Source organism: Semicossyphus pulcher, unplaced genomic scaffold (assembly GCF_022749685.1).
Source record: "Semicossyphus pulcher isolate SPU_LCO1_2020_fin unplaced genomic scaffold, fSemPul1.0.p SCAF_19, whole genome shotgun sequence".
Lineage (NCBI taxonomy): Eukaryota > Metazoa > Chordata > Actinopteri > Labriformes > Labridae > Semicossyphus > Semicossyphus pulcher.
In genome coordinates, this window is record NW_027211692.1 from 15,264,483 (window position 1) to 15,281,953 (window position 17,471).

Here is a 17,471-nt window from a genome sequence, read left to right on the forward strand (position 1 = left end):
GAGTGAATGATGTTAGTGTGAGGCCTGTCCATCAGATTGATGAAGATGTGCTTCCTGTCATCCACTTGAATTATAAACAGCACTTTACTGCAGGTTAAACTACCATGGTAAAATGCCAAAGGCTCTTCTCACCCTGCACATGGCTGTTTAGGGTTTTTCTGAGGTTGCATCAGGTACTGAACACTATTACAACATAGTATAGTGTAAATATAGAATATGAAATACCATGTTTTCTCATGCTTTCAGTAATTTCCCAGGAGGGGTAATCATTTTCTTACTTTCCTTCTCACTAGCTGATGTCCTTTCAAAAGCTTCCTTCTTTCGATCTGTCATCCGCATCCCTCTGTTCATTCTCTCCTCCTTCTTAACCTTTCCTCTCATCAAACCGTCTGCTGGTCTGTCTTGACCTTCCAGACAATTACACGCCAGTAGAACTACAGTATCTGTAGGCCGGGCCTGTTGAGAGAGAGATGCTGACTGACAGTTAATGACACCTACTGAGAGCTGAAACTCCCCCAGGACTGTCTGTCTGCGTGCCTGCCAGCCTGCTGCCTGCCTGTCTGCCATCCCGTGGGTCCAGAAGTCAAACTACAGCCACCACATCATTGCTGTTTTCATCACAACAACCATCATCCTCCTCGTCATCATCACCATCATCGTAGAGATCATCCTTGTGCCACAAACATCAAGCTCAAACAGTGTGTCAGTCGTTTCACTGTCACAGTCTGTCAGTCTTTTGCTCATTGCAACAGGTCTGCTCGGGGTTCTTCCTCCGTCACCATTTCCTCCTGTCACTTTCCCTCTTTTTCTCTTTCTTTAAGTCAGTAGCTATCCCTTTAAATCTCTTTCCTCCTCCCGCGCCTGTCACTCTGACTCACTGCGTCTCAGTCTAAACTATCATTCATTTTAACTCATTTGGACCGAGAGACAGAATAAGAATGGGACTTTTGGCATTCATTTCCAGCGTCCTCTTCCCATCTCCTTATTTTAGTCAGAAGGGCCTATTACTTTGACTTTAATTCCTCCTGTGACATCAACACTGAGGAGGGGGAGGCGGTTTGAACCAATAGAAAGTGAATGTCTGTGTGGATGAACCAGTATGTGTGTGTGAATGAGGCTGTGTCATCATTTATTGGAAGTGTCATGAGAATAGAAAAGTTGAACCACATGCTGGTGCACCAGGTGCTTCCATTTTCTCTCCAGTGATAGAGTTTAAGGCCCTGCTCTCCTGTATTTTGGCATTTTTATCAATTTTTTTAATCTCAGAGTCATGCTCTGACACTGTTGATAAAACACAATGTTAGGAAAATATTTTTTGACAGGTAACTTAATTTTGTGGTCAAAGTTAAAATATTAAAGTTTCTGCTGAAACGATAAAAATATTGCAGTAGTAAAAGCAGTAAGTCAAACCTCCTCCTCGAAATTCTCTCAGGCTCACTGTAATGACCTGATGTTGCTCATGTGTCCAGGTCAAAGTTTATGAACTTAATCAGAGTGTTTCTGGGGAGCAAGTCTGACTGATTACTGTATAAAAACTAGGGCTGTCTCTATTATATCCCCTGGCCTCCTACATCACTGATCATACAACTGCATACGGCAGTGACAGAAAACGTGACAAAAACACATGACACAATGCTACCTTGTTTAATTTACTATTTTAACGATCTGACATCGATCAATAAGTCAACGATCTGCTCTTACATCGGGGATTGCTGGCAGGGAGTGGCAGATTTTAAAGCTCATTAACATTCCCATGCAGAAACACATGTCACCAGCACTGTTCTGGATCAGTGTTAACCTTTTTCTTCCTTTGGCCATCATAAAACTACTTCTCCCTAGCGATTTTTAAAATTGTTTTCATCAAAGATTCTCATGTCCATGCTGTCCATGCTTTCTGCCTGTGTCACTGACTCTTGTCATGGCCCTCCACAAACTTTACAGCCTTTAAAGGATGATGTCCTCTGCCCTGTCCAGCTTTGACAGGAGCCTGCAACACACCACATTACGCATATTTCTATTTCTGTCGTCATGTTTGACCCGGGGGAGAATTCATCCTTCCATGAAGGAATGAAACTTTTTCTCATAGCATTCTTTCACTGCTTCCCCTTCCATTTTCCTTAAATCCAGATTCCTTTATAATTTGGAGCGTCATGCTGATCCAGATACAGCAACAGAACTATCAACCAGCTCTGTCGAATGGAGGCAGGTGTTGTGGGCAGGCTGGAGGAAGCAAAGGCTAACTGCTGTGTTTGTTTTCTGTCTCTGCTCGACTGACCCAATCAAGATGGCGAGCTCTTGAATTTACAATCACAATGTGGCTTCTGTTGGCCCTCGACCATCAGGCAGCTGTTACTGTTAATGTCCACAATCCACTCACATCATCCCAAGTGAGTGATCGGTCATTATCTTGTCAATTAAACCTCTGCTGTGAATGTCACAGCTACAGTTCAGGACAGAAACTAGTGTTTATAAAGTGTAGGGGCAGAATATTTTTGTCATTTCAGTCCACTTTTTATTTTATTCTGAATGCTTATAATCTGCTAGCTTGAGTTCCAAAAAGTGGACCGTCCTGTGCCTTTCTCTAACATGAACAATGCTGTGTGGCACAGCAACAAGTATGATTCTGTCTCATTAGAGAAGTGTCAGATGTAGAGTGCTGCCCTTCATTTCAGTGAAAACAAAAGGATGTGCTAAAGTGATAGATTTCCCTCTGCTCCTCCTGTCTTAAAACACTTCTGCAAATGCCAAAATTCTGGCTGTGGGGCAAAACCCGCTCCATCACATGAACTTCTCGGTGTGAAGAAAAGACACTCGGTGCGCCTGTTTTGTTGGAGACGAGCCCTGCAGAAGTGTGGCCTGGGTACACTGAATCATACTCCCTGCTGTCTTTCCATGACAACCATTGCTCATTCTGTATCACAGCGCTGTCAGAAATAACCCATTCTTTCTAAAGTTGAAATGTTTGCCAACAGCTACACAGAATGGATGGCCATTAGTGGGCATGAAGACATCAGGGTTTAGAGTGTTGGCTCCGCTGATTCAGGAGAAATAGAAGTAGGCGTGTTACTTTGCACTGATGAATTGCTTTCAGGCTTCTGCAACCCAGTGGGAGTGAAATTGAACAAATAGCTGCATCCGTGTGTCAGTGAATAAAATACAAGATGAGAATGAACAGTATACACACAGGAGGATGAACTTATGGCCCAACATGTTAAGGCCAGACCAGCCTTTCACTCTGCTGGTTTTTGTAGCTACTGACCATCATTTCTCTCATTTGGCATCTAACACTCTGTGAGCCACTGAGCCATGTCTGCTTAAAGGTTCAACACTGACTCAATATTGTGATTTGAAGATGTCCTGTTAACATGCTGACATTGGTTGGATCCTGTACTTGGGAACCTTTCATAATGAACTCCTGTGCTTTCAGTTTATCTGATATCATTGTTTATATACTGACAGAACCCTGGTGCTAATGTACAGGGTCATTGGCGTTGATGCGAGTGGGGAGTGTAGGCTGGCCCCTGTGGTCCGATCCAACAGAAGAGCAACTGTAGCTCAAATTGCTAAACAAGTTGATGCTAGTTCTGACAGCAAGGTGTCAGAACACATAGTGCATCACAGTTTGTTGCGTTTTGGACTGTGTACCTGCAGACTGGTCAGGGTGCCCATGCTGGCCCCTGTCCACCGCTGAAAACGCCTACAATGGGAAAGTGAGCATCAGAACTGGACCACGGACCAATGGAAGAAGGTCCTGGTCTGATGAATCATGTTTTCTTTTACATCATGTGGATGGCCGGGTGCATGTGCATTGCTTGTCTTGGGAAGACAAGGCACCAGGATGCACTATGGGAAGAAGCTGGCGGAGGCAGTGTAATGCTTTGGGCAATGTTTTGCTTGGAAACCTTGGGTCCTGCCATTCATGTGGATGTTACTTTGACACTAAACATTGTTGCAGAACAAGTACACTCCTTCATAGAAACAGTATCACCAAAAGGCAGTGGCCTCTTTCACCAGGATAATGCGCCCTGCCACACTGCAAAAATGGTTCAGGAACAGTTTGAGGCACGCGGCAAAAAGTTCAAGATGTTGACTCGGCCTCCAAATTCCTCAGATTACAATCCAATCTAGCAAGCCCCACCTCACAACTTACAGGACTTAAAGGATCTGCTGCTAACGTCTTGGTGCCAGATCCTTCAGCACACCTTCAGAGGTCTATCAGACTCCATGCCTCAACGGGTCAGGAGTGTTTTGGTAGCAAAAGGGGGACCTAGACAATATTAGGCAGGTGGTCATAATGTTATGGCTGATGTGTTTACCGTGTATATAGAAGTAAGACATATGTTAAATATGTGCATCATATGTACAATAGAATAAGAAACAAAGATCAGCGTCAACAACGAATCAGCTTGTTTAATCAGATGGCGTCAGCTACCCTCAGCCTGCTGCCCCAGCACACTGCAAACAGGATAGCACTGGCCACCACATCCTCATAAAACAGGAAGTAGAGGCAGCTCAGGCCCCCCTTGTAGACTGCTTTGGTGTTCTTGGCCCAGTCCAGATGATTATCTCAGGACACTCTCATGTACTTCTAGTTCTAATGTACTTACAGTCCTACTCCAGTACCTATATTTTTTAATCAGGGTGGCATTTTGCTTTCTATGTGAAGTATCAGCTTTTTTTTGCCTTTCCTGCTTTTCATTCATTTGCAATCAAAATATACGAAACTGGGGACCTCTTCAAATGTGAAACCTTTTTCTTTATAATGAAGTGTTTTGACTTATTATGTTGTGTGATCTTGGGTTTAATTCGATTTTGGATTGAATGTTGTGTTTCAGCATAAACCTCAGGAGTTCTGTGGCTTCTGAAGCCTCGGTGGTACTGCATCAGCTAGTTGTGTATTTTCTCTTGGCTAGCTGTTGTTTTAAAGCTATGCGGCTCTGCAGCGGTGCCAGGTAATAAGCTGGAGTGGAGCAGAAATTGAACAGAGAGTGGCATTATATACACAATTATTCCCAAGACACAAATGCAATTCCATGAACACTCAAGCAGTAACACACACACACACACATACACACACACACACATCCCCCTTCCTTATAGTCCTGTGTCACAGACATGCTGTAAAAGACCCTGTGCTCACTGATCCCCTGAGTGAGCCTCCAGTCATAACTCCGATCATAAATGTATACCGTGTTTATACAAACACACAACGTGTACACATGCAAGATGACATGCAAAGTGCACACAAGAGAATAGATGAGATTGTAACACTTGCATATTACTCATACAACCTGTGATTGTTATCTGCGTCCTGTCATCACCCGTCTCTCTGATGGGCAACCTCAATGCAGTGCATTCTGGGAAACAGACAGTCTCTGCTCTCTTTCTTTTTCACTAACTTAACCTTTTTATTTGACCTTATTTGGAGTTCATTTCACAGCCACATTGATCAGCTTCATGAGGTGACACTGGTGCATAAGTATTTAAAAATCCATCTACTGTAATGTTCTCTTTGTGAGTCTGTGATACTTACTTGACCTGGCTACTGCAAGAGCAACATCAGAAGCTTAATTCTCTGTCTCAGCCAATATGGCACTGGGAGGTCTGTGGAGGAATGCTGTTAGTACCCGTCAAAGGCTGTAAGATTACAGCTTTGTAATCATCTCTTTATCTCAATGTTGGCATTCACTGTGTCATCAGCCCTCCAGGTTCTTTGTAATGAAGATGCAAGACAAAGGCAGTGCTCTATGGATGGCTTTTACATTCACAGGCCCAGAGGGAGTCAGTTAAAGGCTTCCTTTCTAATCACAGAAATGGTGATTTAAACACCAATTATAATAATTGTTAACTGCGTGCTTTTGATATGTGCCTTTATATTCTTTACCCACTGACCAACACTGAAGAACAGAAGATTTATGAACTTCACACTAAATATGCATTAACCAAAATGACTGTGCGAAGTTTTTACAGGCCATTGGAGTCAGCGTCGGCGTTCCGCCTCAGATTAACAAGACTTAACACATCAGTCCACTCACACACATCGCGATAGGTGTCTGTGGGATATAATTACATTATGTGACACCAGGAAATCAGTTTCTTGTCGCCAGGTTTTCCGTAAGTGAGCTTTTCTAATTATGTAAGAAAGCACCTCCGCTTCCTTCGGCTGTGCACACCACAGGGCTCGAGGATGAGATTGATTAAAGTGTGGAACTGGCAATTCTGTTTGCCATGCAGTCAGACAAGCAGACAGATTGGCTCTGGTATAGTTCCGAGTCATGCTGCTCCGAGTGAATAGCTATTAGACAAGCATGACGAACAGCATTTTCATCTGCTAACATGAACAAGTGCATGTGTGTTTATGCACTCAATGGTACGTAACCAACTTCACACACTCTCAAAATAAACAGGGAATATCTGACTCTGTAAAGGCTTTGGTAGCTGTCTAGTGTCTCTGCTAATTAATGTCAAGCAAACATCAAATAATGAGACATGTTGTTAATAGAATGTTGAAATACCAAACTAGTTTTTGATTTACAACTTTTATTTACATGGTGGGGAGAAAAGAAAATCGCAAAAACCCCACTAATGATGTCTTTGAAATGAAAGGGAGAACATGTTGTGGATAATGAGATGTGTGTTGAGTAGACCTATGAATGTGTCCAAACAACTTTCTTAAAAGTGAAGACTGATCTTTCATTTAAAAGCAGGAATTGCTCTTTTTTGTGCGATGTGGCACTCCTAAAGCTTGGGTTAAAATTTCTTTAATGCTAAAGAGTAAAAGATTGTGTTCTTTTTTTTCTGTTTCATCAACGTTCTCTGCAGTCTCTTCGCCTCTTACATGATGTCCATACAAAGAGTCTCAAGGAGTTCGGATTTTTCCAGAAAGCTGTGCCAATTGCTACGTGGTTGAATTTACCCGCAAAGTAAAAGTTACAATGTGCAAGAACATGTGTTTAGGGTGTGTGGAGAGAATGAAAGAGGCGTCATTCCCCCCATTACAAATCAGTGAACCATCATAATGATTTGGAGCTGTTTTTTAAGATAAAGAAGTTACGAAAAACTATAAATCTTATCCCCCTCCTCAGTCTCTTTGGTCTCCTTCAATGAAGAGAAGGCAAAATGTACAAACCCATTAAACTGAAAGGCAGCTGAGAGAGGATAAGCCTTTGCATTTTCCTGTCGTGAAGTTCACGACCTTCACATTAAGTGTTCCCTACGTCAAAATCAAAACTACAAGGGCGCTCCGAGAGTACATCCCTCTGCCAAGGCCAACAGTATTGTCTGCTTGTAAGTGGGATCTGCTATTATTGCTTGTTTCTTAGTCAGATCTGCTTTTGTTTAGACATTGGTGTTACAGTTGTGTCAATAAAAATGCTAGTTTAATGAGGAAAATCTGGATGTGCTGAAAGGCAAATGGGTTTGTCCTTGGCCAATGCTACATTTCATGAATATCGGGCCAGTAGTTTTCAGTCCTTCATTTTAACTGTAGCCTTTGGTTGAGTGGTGAGGCCTCAGTTTGAATGTCACACATGTATTCCAAGTAATATATGTAAGATTTAGGTTTGAATTTCTGACAATTGATGCATGAACTATAATACTGTTGAGAGTCGTTGTCTCTCGATGGGAAGGTTGGGGGTTCGATCTCTGACCACTACAGTCACATGTCGAAGTGTCCTTGGCACCCCCAATTGCTCCCGGTAGGCATAGCCATCGGATATAAATGTATAGATCATTAACTTTCCGATGTACGTGGCTTTGGACAAAATCGTCTGCTAAATGAAATTGTAACATTGTAAAACAGAGCAACAAAGGCAGTGACAACAATAGGGGAGAGCTAAAGTTATGAGTCAATGTCCCACATGAGTCTTTGATTAGCTAATGAACAGCTTTGTTATTTTTATGCATTACAGGAGCATCCAAGTGCACTTCCCGGTCCATAGAGGCTTCTTAGTTTATGTCATTAAGCTTCATGCAAACCTGCATTAGTACACCGTTCTGTTTCTGTGTTGGCATGTTTACAGGAAAAACAAATCTGATCCCTCCTGAACACGATGGCTGGACTAATCAGCCAGCTACAACTAAACAAGCAGACCTCTAATGAAGCTGTTAACGTAGACGACACAGCCGGAATATGGGGAAAGGAACATTTGATGCAAAATATACCAGACCCTACCACATTAATGACGCAGCGTCACTCAAATAATATTTGTTAATTAGTTTATTTGTTTAATTAGCAGTTACTTAATGTGTACAGAGTGTGATGAAGGCAACCTGAGATATTTAAAGATCTGAAAAGCCTCTGAGCTTTCATGTATTAAGTTGTACCATATTTCACAATGTTTGAGAGGGCCACGGATTTCCTGGAGTTACTCAATGGTAGAATACGTGTTGTAACTTGATGAAAAAGTTGTATTATAAGCTTTCTGATTTCTTATACGATTACAAAGTAAAACACCAAACTTGTAGTTACACTCTCAGTTTTCTAGAGAAAGCAAACAATGAGTCTGAATAGAAAAGGGTCAAATCTGAAGATGCCTGTCTACTGTAATACTTTGCCGATTTTAATGATTTGAATCAGACCACATAATAACAGAAGTTTAACTCCGTCGGGATGTTGACATGCTGCTTATTAGAAATTATTTTGGTCAATACCTGAACAATTCACACTTTACTCACTTTACTTCTACAAACAGTGTTATGTTGTGACCTAGTGTATTCCTCTCTCTGAATTGGCCCCGGCTTCTCATTCACCTGAGGTGAGATTGGCAGTCTCTCAAGGTAAAATACCTACATTCAACACATGTATATGTGCAGTGGAAGCCGAGCAGAGTGTATGATATTTAAATAGAAACCTTTATTTCTAATTTAAATGAAAACCACGTTCAATCACTTTACGGTTTCCATATTCTTTAAAAGCGCTTATTTGATCAAAGGCCAAGTCCCTCTGAACTCTCCCTCTCAAAGGTAATGACTTTTCCCTCAAGCAAGGCCCAGAGTGTCAGCGCACATTTCCAAGAATTGCCTCGTACAGTTGGTGACGAGCTAGTTCATTTGATCCTCATTTAGCACTTGGACTGATGGAAAGAAAGATGCAGCCATTGAGTTAATAGAGAAGCCAGAAGATCCTTCAAAAGGATAATGAGTTTTTTACCCTTCACTGCCACTTTGCACAGACACTTCAATTCCGTGTGCTTGTATCGCAAAAATCATCGCTCCTCAGACAATGCAAGCCTGTGTTTACAGTAAAAGTGTGTTGCTGTGTTTCTAAGAAAGTAGAAAATATGGCATTGCTCCATGCAATAAGTGCTCTCATTCTTTTATACAGGACTGTTACTGTTTAGCAGAGTTTATTCACCTTTTTCATAAAGGTTCGGTGCTGTTGTTATATTTGTTCCAACAGTGTAACGATTAAAATCAGCTAGAGGTTGACCTGTTTAAAAAAAGGTCACATTTGTGTGAAAAACTAAAAGACCCCATGAGATCACTTTCATGTGCTATGTGCCTTTGTCCGGCAGGAATTCTCATTTCATACCTACTTTTTACTGAACCTCTCCTCCACAGTCAACAGCACGCTTCTCGCCTCAGTGTACCTCGGGGGTACTCATTGATTGGTTTGGATGGATCAAGGGCCAGCTCAGGTTTTGCCTGTGTGAAAACGGCCGTGCTTGTTTGCTAGCTGTCATGTATTGACCACTCCCAAATGTCAACTCCTGAGAGACCAAAACATGTCAGAGTTCTAAGTTTTATTCACGTGGCGTACAGTCAGTTGTGTGGATAGATTTGTGCTCTGTCAAAAGGCATTTACCTTACAGTACTATACATTCATATTCTTTTATTGATATTTTTACTTTTGTTGTAGACTCGTGAAAGAAGTTGACACCACACATTTTTATCTAGTCAAGAAATATTGTTTAAAATTAAATTAGAGAACTTCCTTGAGAAAAACAACTTAATTAAAAAAATTAGCTGCGTCCATTGCAATGTTTAACTCTGTAGTTATTGAAATACATTTACATATTATGACTTTTCTCGTAAAATTACGACTTATTCTCGTAATATTATGACTTTATTCTCGAAATCGTAGAGGTTTTTTCCCCTCAATCTGGCCCTAATACTCTGTCGTAAAATATATACAAATCCAGCACATTTAAAAACATTTTTTTTAAAAAGACACTTATAGACAGGAGACAACAGACAATAGCACAATGGTGCAACAGAGAGTGCAAAGGTGCAGAGATAAATATGGTTGTGAATCAGGTTGTTATGTACAAGTGGTAGGTGGTTGTAGTATTTACAGAGAATGTGAATTGACCTTCAATGTAGTGATAATGCAGCATGAGTCCTCCGGATTGTGTGATTAGAGCCAAATACCTTGCAATGGTCTATTCTTCATAACAACAGTCTATTATCGAGAAATAACAGACCTCGGAATGCCAAAATTAGCCAGTCAGAATCAAGTATTTTACACTTTTTCAATGTAATAACATACTATAACCCGACTCAGCTTACTAAAGAGCTGTCATACCAGATTTTTGTGGCGAAGTAAATTGTGACAACTTTGCAACTCTCTGGGTCGTTGTTGTTGTAGTTGTTGTTTTTGTTGTTGTTGTTGTTGGCCATGGTCTTTAGGACTGCAATTAACAACTATTTTGGTAATCGATTAATCTGTCAATTATTTATTATTAATCAGATAAAAAGAAAAAAGCCTCAACTTTAGTATTAGCATTATATTCAAAACACAAAAAATATGTCTTTTCTTTTTAATGCAATGGAAATATATCAATTATGTAACTCAATTAGTAATTAATTTCACATGAAAAAGGAACGTTCAGACGAGGCCACTACAATAAAAAAGGACACTGGGGATGCAGCCATGAACTGAGTATGATAGGGAAATATAAAATATTATATATTTAATCAGATATTGCTCAAGTTTCTGTTGTGAATAAATGAAAGATGCTCTTTAGTCTGTCTCTGACTAATGGCACGAAATATTCAAGACCTCCATAATGTTATGTTACACTCCGGTGTCTGTCTGACCGAATTTCAGCTAATTAGCGATAGATTAGTGTCCATTCTGACGGACAAACGCACGATTACAAGTTAATTTAAAGACAACGTGATGGACAGATATACAGCATTTGCTTCATCAAGAATTAGCATTAAATCAGCTTTACCAGTGGTGTTGGTTTATAAACAGCTTTACTACCACGGTATACTGTCCTCGGCTGCTTTATCAGCAGCCCGGCTATGGACCCATCACAAAAAGGAGAGGAGAGAAAATGAACGGTATTTGAGTCTGTAACGTTAGATAGTTAGAACACGTAATCGTGCTTTTGTCCATGTAAAGATAAAAACAGGTACTCCTTATTGAAAAATAATTAATGATTATCCCAGAGGAGACCGGAGACGTTGTAAGTTCATCACATGAGCTACACAAGCGGTATTGGCTGGCTGCCCCCAGTGACGTTTTCACAGCGCATGAGCGCTGGCCCTGCATCATAACAAAGACCCAACTAATCGATGCTGAAATTTGTAGCCAGCTATTTTCGTCATCGATTTTAATTGATTTAATCAATTAGTTGTTGCAGCCCTAATTGTCTTTAATTTTACAACATAATAATATACAATAATAATTTCCACTTTTAAGCTGGAATTGCAAAACGTGTTTGGAGTACATGTGTGTGCTGAGTGTAAGAGCTTTTTGCCTAAAAGAAGCTCCATGCTGTGTCAGAAGCAATTTGGGTAAGTTCAGTAAAAGGGAACCACTACAGTTAATCTGTGGGCTATGAAACCAAAACAATGAGCTCAAAGGCACCACTCCTTAGCACTTTCATTACATATCACAGAGACCTAATATTGTCTGTCATGATCTTGACAAGAAATCAAGGTGAATCCATATATTTTAAAGTTGCTGCTGTGTTGACAGAAATTTCCATCCCAGGGTTTTGCTCAGGATTTAAAGTGTTGATTCACAGACAGGAAAAAGTCCAGGGAGCTGAATGATAAATATTGATGAAGCTGAGTTTTATATTTAAGTTTCAAAAACTCTAAAACTTGGAAAGAGTTACATTTCCCAATGCAGGGCTGTTTCTGCTTTGAGGGTTAGAAAACTGTGTGGGAGCCGTGCTTAAAGATGGTTGTATTTAATGCTGGAGCCATTTATGGTGTAAGAATTTTGTCAGATGGGACGTCTAAGATATTTTCCTTGTACTATTAAGCCTTAAAGAACATAATCCTCTCCGATCTAAAACTAATGTTTTCTTACCTTGAACATGCCTGGTGGTTTTCAAGATATGTATTCACACTCTTTAGAAATCACGCTCTTTGTAAAACACATTACCTACAACTTATAGCTCCGTGCAGAGAAATATCCCTCGCCTCTCTACACATAAAACTTTAATTGAATGTGTGCCTTTGATTTCATTAAACTATCCAAATACTAAACCAGGGATCTTATTAAGCTCTTGTCAGCTGAACGAGATGAGAGGGAGGCCGTTAAGTGCATTCAGATATTAATATGTCCTTTGTCCACAGCTTTTCAATCACACAGGCGAGTACAACCTCAGATGACCTTTCTGTGCTGCCTAGCAAAGCATTTGCATCAGTTGTAGATATGAGCTTGCTGTGATGATATCAGATCAGTGGACACGTCTCATCTTTGCAAAGCTACAGTTAGTTGCTGTTTATTCAGATGTGTGATCAGCAGGGAAAAGGTCACTTCAAACACTGTGTTCACGTCTTATTTCTATATGATTACAGGCCTAAGGTTGCAATGCTCCATCTGTAGTTTCTTTATTAGATAGTCTACAGTTCATTTACCTTTCAGCCAATTTATGCCTAATTGTTTTTCTGTGCCTTATTAATCTCACACTTTTCTGGATAGCGTGCTTTTATCTCCTGCCTCTGCTTCAGCTTTAAATGTAATCTGTTTAACTGGAGAACCTTCGTGCAAACCTGGGATAATTATATCAATTAGAAAACCTGCTTTCAGACATCTGCTGCTCATTTTATTCTGTTTTCATTTCTCCCCTGAGTGTTGACCCTATCAAGGCATATTATAGGGCATGTTAATATTGGTTGTTCAGACAGGCCGCTGATGTGTTTGAGCTGATTAAGTGGCTGAGGTGAAATTTTACTACTTGTCCGCTGTTCAGTGTTTTCTGAAAGTGTATTAACTTCTTTGTGGCCAAGATGATGCCGCAACAAGTTGTTTGAGTAAAGCATGACATCTTCAATAAAGTAGGGAATTTATGATCATAGGTGTATGACAGGCCATGTATTCACCACATGTAAAAGCATGAACAGTATGTCTTTCCTATTCTTTCTTGAACTGATGATTTTTCACTGTTCCTGCTTTGTTGCCCACATTGAACATTTTGACATCTGTGCTGTTAAACGTCTTTCTTAAAGTAAATGTCAGGAAGTTGAACCTTATGTCAGTATATTTTTGATTATTGCTACAACATGTTCAGAGTTTGCATAAATATGTAAGACTCCTGATTGATCATGTTGGCATGTATGATTTATTAAAGTATGCTTTGTATTAACCTCTCTATGGTCTTGTTACGATGGAATTACTTTGTTTCTCTGCATAAAAAATGAGAAGACTGCATTATGTTCATCCAGTGAATTTTATAATTGGTTCCTATAGGCCACAAGACAGGCGTCAGCTCTTCTGATAATTGTTCTGCAATACAACAAAACATGGTTGGGTCAAGAATATAAATAATTTCTGGGTTTACTTGAAGTCTCATTTTTTAATGCTCCTGTGGCAAAATGATTTTCATTTTGTTCTATATTTGCACATTGTAGCATCTTTGAAAAGCTACTGCAGTGACATTTTAGTCTCTAAGCTTCTTCAATGGAAGCTCAACAACAGACATTTTTAAGGCCTTTGCTGCAGTCAACATTATGTAATGAATTTATATTTTAGCACTTTTCTTGACAACATCGTCAAACAGGTGCGAGATTTGCAAGCTTTCAAGCTTTTACCAGATATTTACATTAAATAGCACTCACCCTTTTAGAGCAAAAGCAGATTTCGCTCACTAAAAGCTGCTCCCAAAGTGAGGGTATGGATTTATTAAGAACCGTACTGAACCATTGCAGACACTTTAGATTAATGGAGAGCAGTGTGCACAAAATGTCACCAAGTTTTGGTGCTAATAAATCCATACCCCTTGGGAGCAGCTTTCAGCATATTGAACTTTTATTGTACTTCTAAAAGGTAAAAAAGTTTAAAATACATGACTTGTCTTCACAGTTCTTCTCAGATTGAATGATTGTTTCAAAACAGCAGTTACCAGTGGGGCTAATTATTTCTTTTCTTTTCCTTTTTGTATCTGTCTGTCTCCTCAGCTGCCATCCTTGATGACCCTATGGAGTGCAGCAGAGGGGAGCGTTTGGCCATCACGCTGGCCAAAGACAGCATCAACAGGAACAGTAACCGCTCCACCACTGGCAAGCTGGAGGTGGACATCTTTGAACTGCTGAGAGACAGTGAATATGAGATGGGGGAAACGAGTAAGTACCACAGGGAAGTTATGCCAATTAATTAGAGAAGAAGAGAGTGTTGATGTGTGCGTGGGTGTGAGGCTGTTGGTCAGTATATGTGTGTTTCAGTCAGAGAAAAGAGCAGAGGAACTAATAAATGTGATGCTCTGTCCAGTCAGCAATAACAGCAGCAGAAACAGGTCTCTTATATTGAAAACAGCAGGCTTGTCATTTGAATCAGTCTCTCAACTGCTTTCACCAAACTACACACAGATAAGTCCATCTGGTTAAACAATATTTTGGTCAAACAGATTATATGACTGGTGTGGTACACAAACGTAAATTGAGCTGTCACATTTTGAAAGCTGTTGGAGTCAAACTGTTTTTTGTGTTTGCCGTGTTGAGTTTTGTTTTCGTTTATACTGGCAACCTTTATTCTGCTGAGGCAGGTCGGAGCAAAACAACAGTTTCTGTTCAAAGTAAAAGTCTGTGTAACCAAGAAATGTCTTAATCTACGTCAAAACAAAGAGGATTTTATGGTTTATGGATCTTATTAAACGTGCCGTTATGAGATGTCCAGTAATTTGACACACAGATGTGACAAATGCATCACTGAGGTTTACTCCATTAACAATAGTACCTTATTGTTATCAATGCTTTTGCTTCACAGCTACACAGAACATCAGTGGACTGTGTGGTCACTTGTTGCCTCAGCGTTTATCGTTTAGGCTTTTTAATTTTTAATGAAACTATCCAAAATCAATGCAGCACAGTATGTGTCTGCAGAAAACAACCAGTACAAACAGCTATGACAAGAAGCGTGGGGATTGATTTTCAATACGACACTTAAACACTTTCAGAAACCCAAGAGCCTCAGCAGTGCCTCTTAATCCATAGAAACGCCGCTTCACTTACCACAACAACAAACTGTGTCACTTTTTCTGCCTGGTTTACTAAATGTGTTTCCTCCTCTGCGTCTGCGTGCGCGAGAGTGTGTGTGCTTGCCTGCGTGCGGAAGGTAGTATGTGTTGGTGTGTGTAGGCAGGATTGTGTGTAAATTTGTTCAAATGTATTGTGGGTGTGAAAGTGTGTGTGTAATTAGAGGCAGGAATTGGATTAGGGACGGATCAGTGGCCACAGTTAAATGGAAATATCACAGAGGGAGCGCTACCTGCCTAGACCCAGTCCCACCCCCACCTTTCAAGCACCCACTTCTGCCTGTGTAGCACACAGCTCCTAAACAAATGTCTCCTAGGACTGACTGCTGAATTTAAAGGCAAAAACACAGCAAAGGATGAGAGGACAGTTCACAAACAGCCACGATTATATTACATGTAAAGCCATATAACTGTAAGTTGCAATGTTACAATCTCTTTTTGCAAACGCTTTTGTCCAAAGCGATGCAAATCTGAGAGTTAAAACGGCACAAACAAGGATCTAGACAGGAGGGACAGCTTCAAGTGCGATCGAGCACAGGTGCCGACAGGCAGTGCATAGAGGCAATGCACAGAGTGTAAGAGAGAGATTTTTAAAAAAAATTTTTATCAACAACAGCAACGTCATCATTATCATGAATATCCTAATCAACATCCTCAATCATCATTATATATCACATTCAGGTAGGCAGGAGCTGTTTTTGTTGCTGTTTTGCGAGCTTGATGAAGCCAACAGGACAACATCATCTGCAAAAGGCAGAGATTAAATTCTGAAGTCCCTAAACTGAAAACTCTAGACCATTGCTATGTTAACCTCAAAGGTTAGCTGGTCATCAGTGACACCCAGGTTCCGGGCAGACTTTGTGTGTATGAGTTCAGTTGGTCCAAGCTGGATATTGAGTTGTGGTTGCATAGAGGGACTGGCTGGGATGACAGGTTGGATAGGTTGAGCTGAAGGTGGCGTTCTTTCATCCATTTAGAGATCGGCAAGGCATGACGAGATCTGTGCTGAGACTCAGTGTCATCTGGTGGGAATAACGGGTAGAGTTGGGTTTCGTTAGCATAGCAATGGTTTGAGAAACCAGGGAAGTCAATGATTGAAGTGAGGTGGTGTAGATTGTGAAGAGAAGGGGACCGAGAAATGGTGTGTGGTTTGGACACTTCTCCCTTCCAAGATACTCTAAAAGATCTCCCTGAGAGGTAGGACATGAACCAGTGGAGGGCAGATCCTGAGATACCAAGCTCAGAGAGAGTGGAGAGGAGGATTTGGTGGTTCACTGTGTCAAAGACAGCTGACAGATCTAACAGCAATAGAGCTGAGGACTGTCCAGCAGCTTTAGCCAGACGCAGTGATTCTGTTACCGACAATAGTGCAGTTTCTGTAGAGTGGTCTCGCTTGAAGCCACACAGATTTCAACAAACAGATTGTTCTTGGACAGGAATTCAGTCACTTGATTAAAGACTGTGCGCTCAACTATTTATGACAGGAAGGGTAGAAATGAAATTGGTCTGTAGTTTTGCTGTAATGCGTTCAAGTGTTCACCTGAAGAAACTGATTGCCAATTGAGAATATTTTAATCACAAGAAAGATTATTCCGTTAAGATCTTAAAGGAAACAAATTTTAACTTTAAGCGCCATGACCTGCAGCAGGAGGAGCGTGGTTGTGTTAGCAGCATTTTTGGTGTGTTTAAGGGTTTCTTTTTCTGGTTTTCTATATGTCATCCCTTTTCACTATGTGTCTAGCCTCTTGTAACCAGCCACATTTCTCAAGTCAAACTCATTACAGACCTCCAGAATGATTCCAAGTTTCCAATAGCTTCTATTGATCAGTGAAAATCAATGTGAAGCAGGGAAAATGGATTACAGCTGACCTAGTGACCTTCTGACCATAAGTTTACCACATTTCACTCTCTATCTGACAATTCACTGAATTAGTGTGTTGACACCAATTTTCACGCCCATCCTCTCACTCTCTCTCTCCCTCTCTCTCTCTCTCTCTCTCTCACAAACACACACACATTGCTAGCTGTGCAGCGAGG

General features: G+C 40.6%; 1 protein-coding gene across 1 annotated transcript in view; it reads left to right on the forward strand.

Moving 5' to 3' along the window:
- grik4 (glutamate receptor, ionotropic, kainate 4) overlaps positions 1-17,471 on the forward strand; it is a 148,835-nt gene that overhangs the window by 21,885 nt on the left and 109,479 nt on the right. The window contains exon 2 of the mRNA XM_069668079.1: positions 14,362-14,526. Coding sequence (XP_069524180.1) covers positions 14,362-14,526 — 165 coding nt within the window. The remainder of the gene's footprint in view (positions 1-14,361; positions 14,527-17,471) is intronic.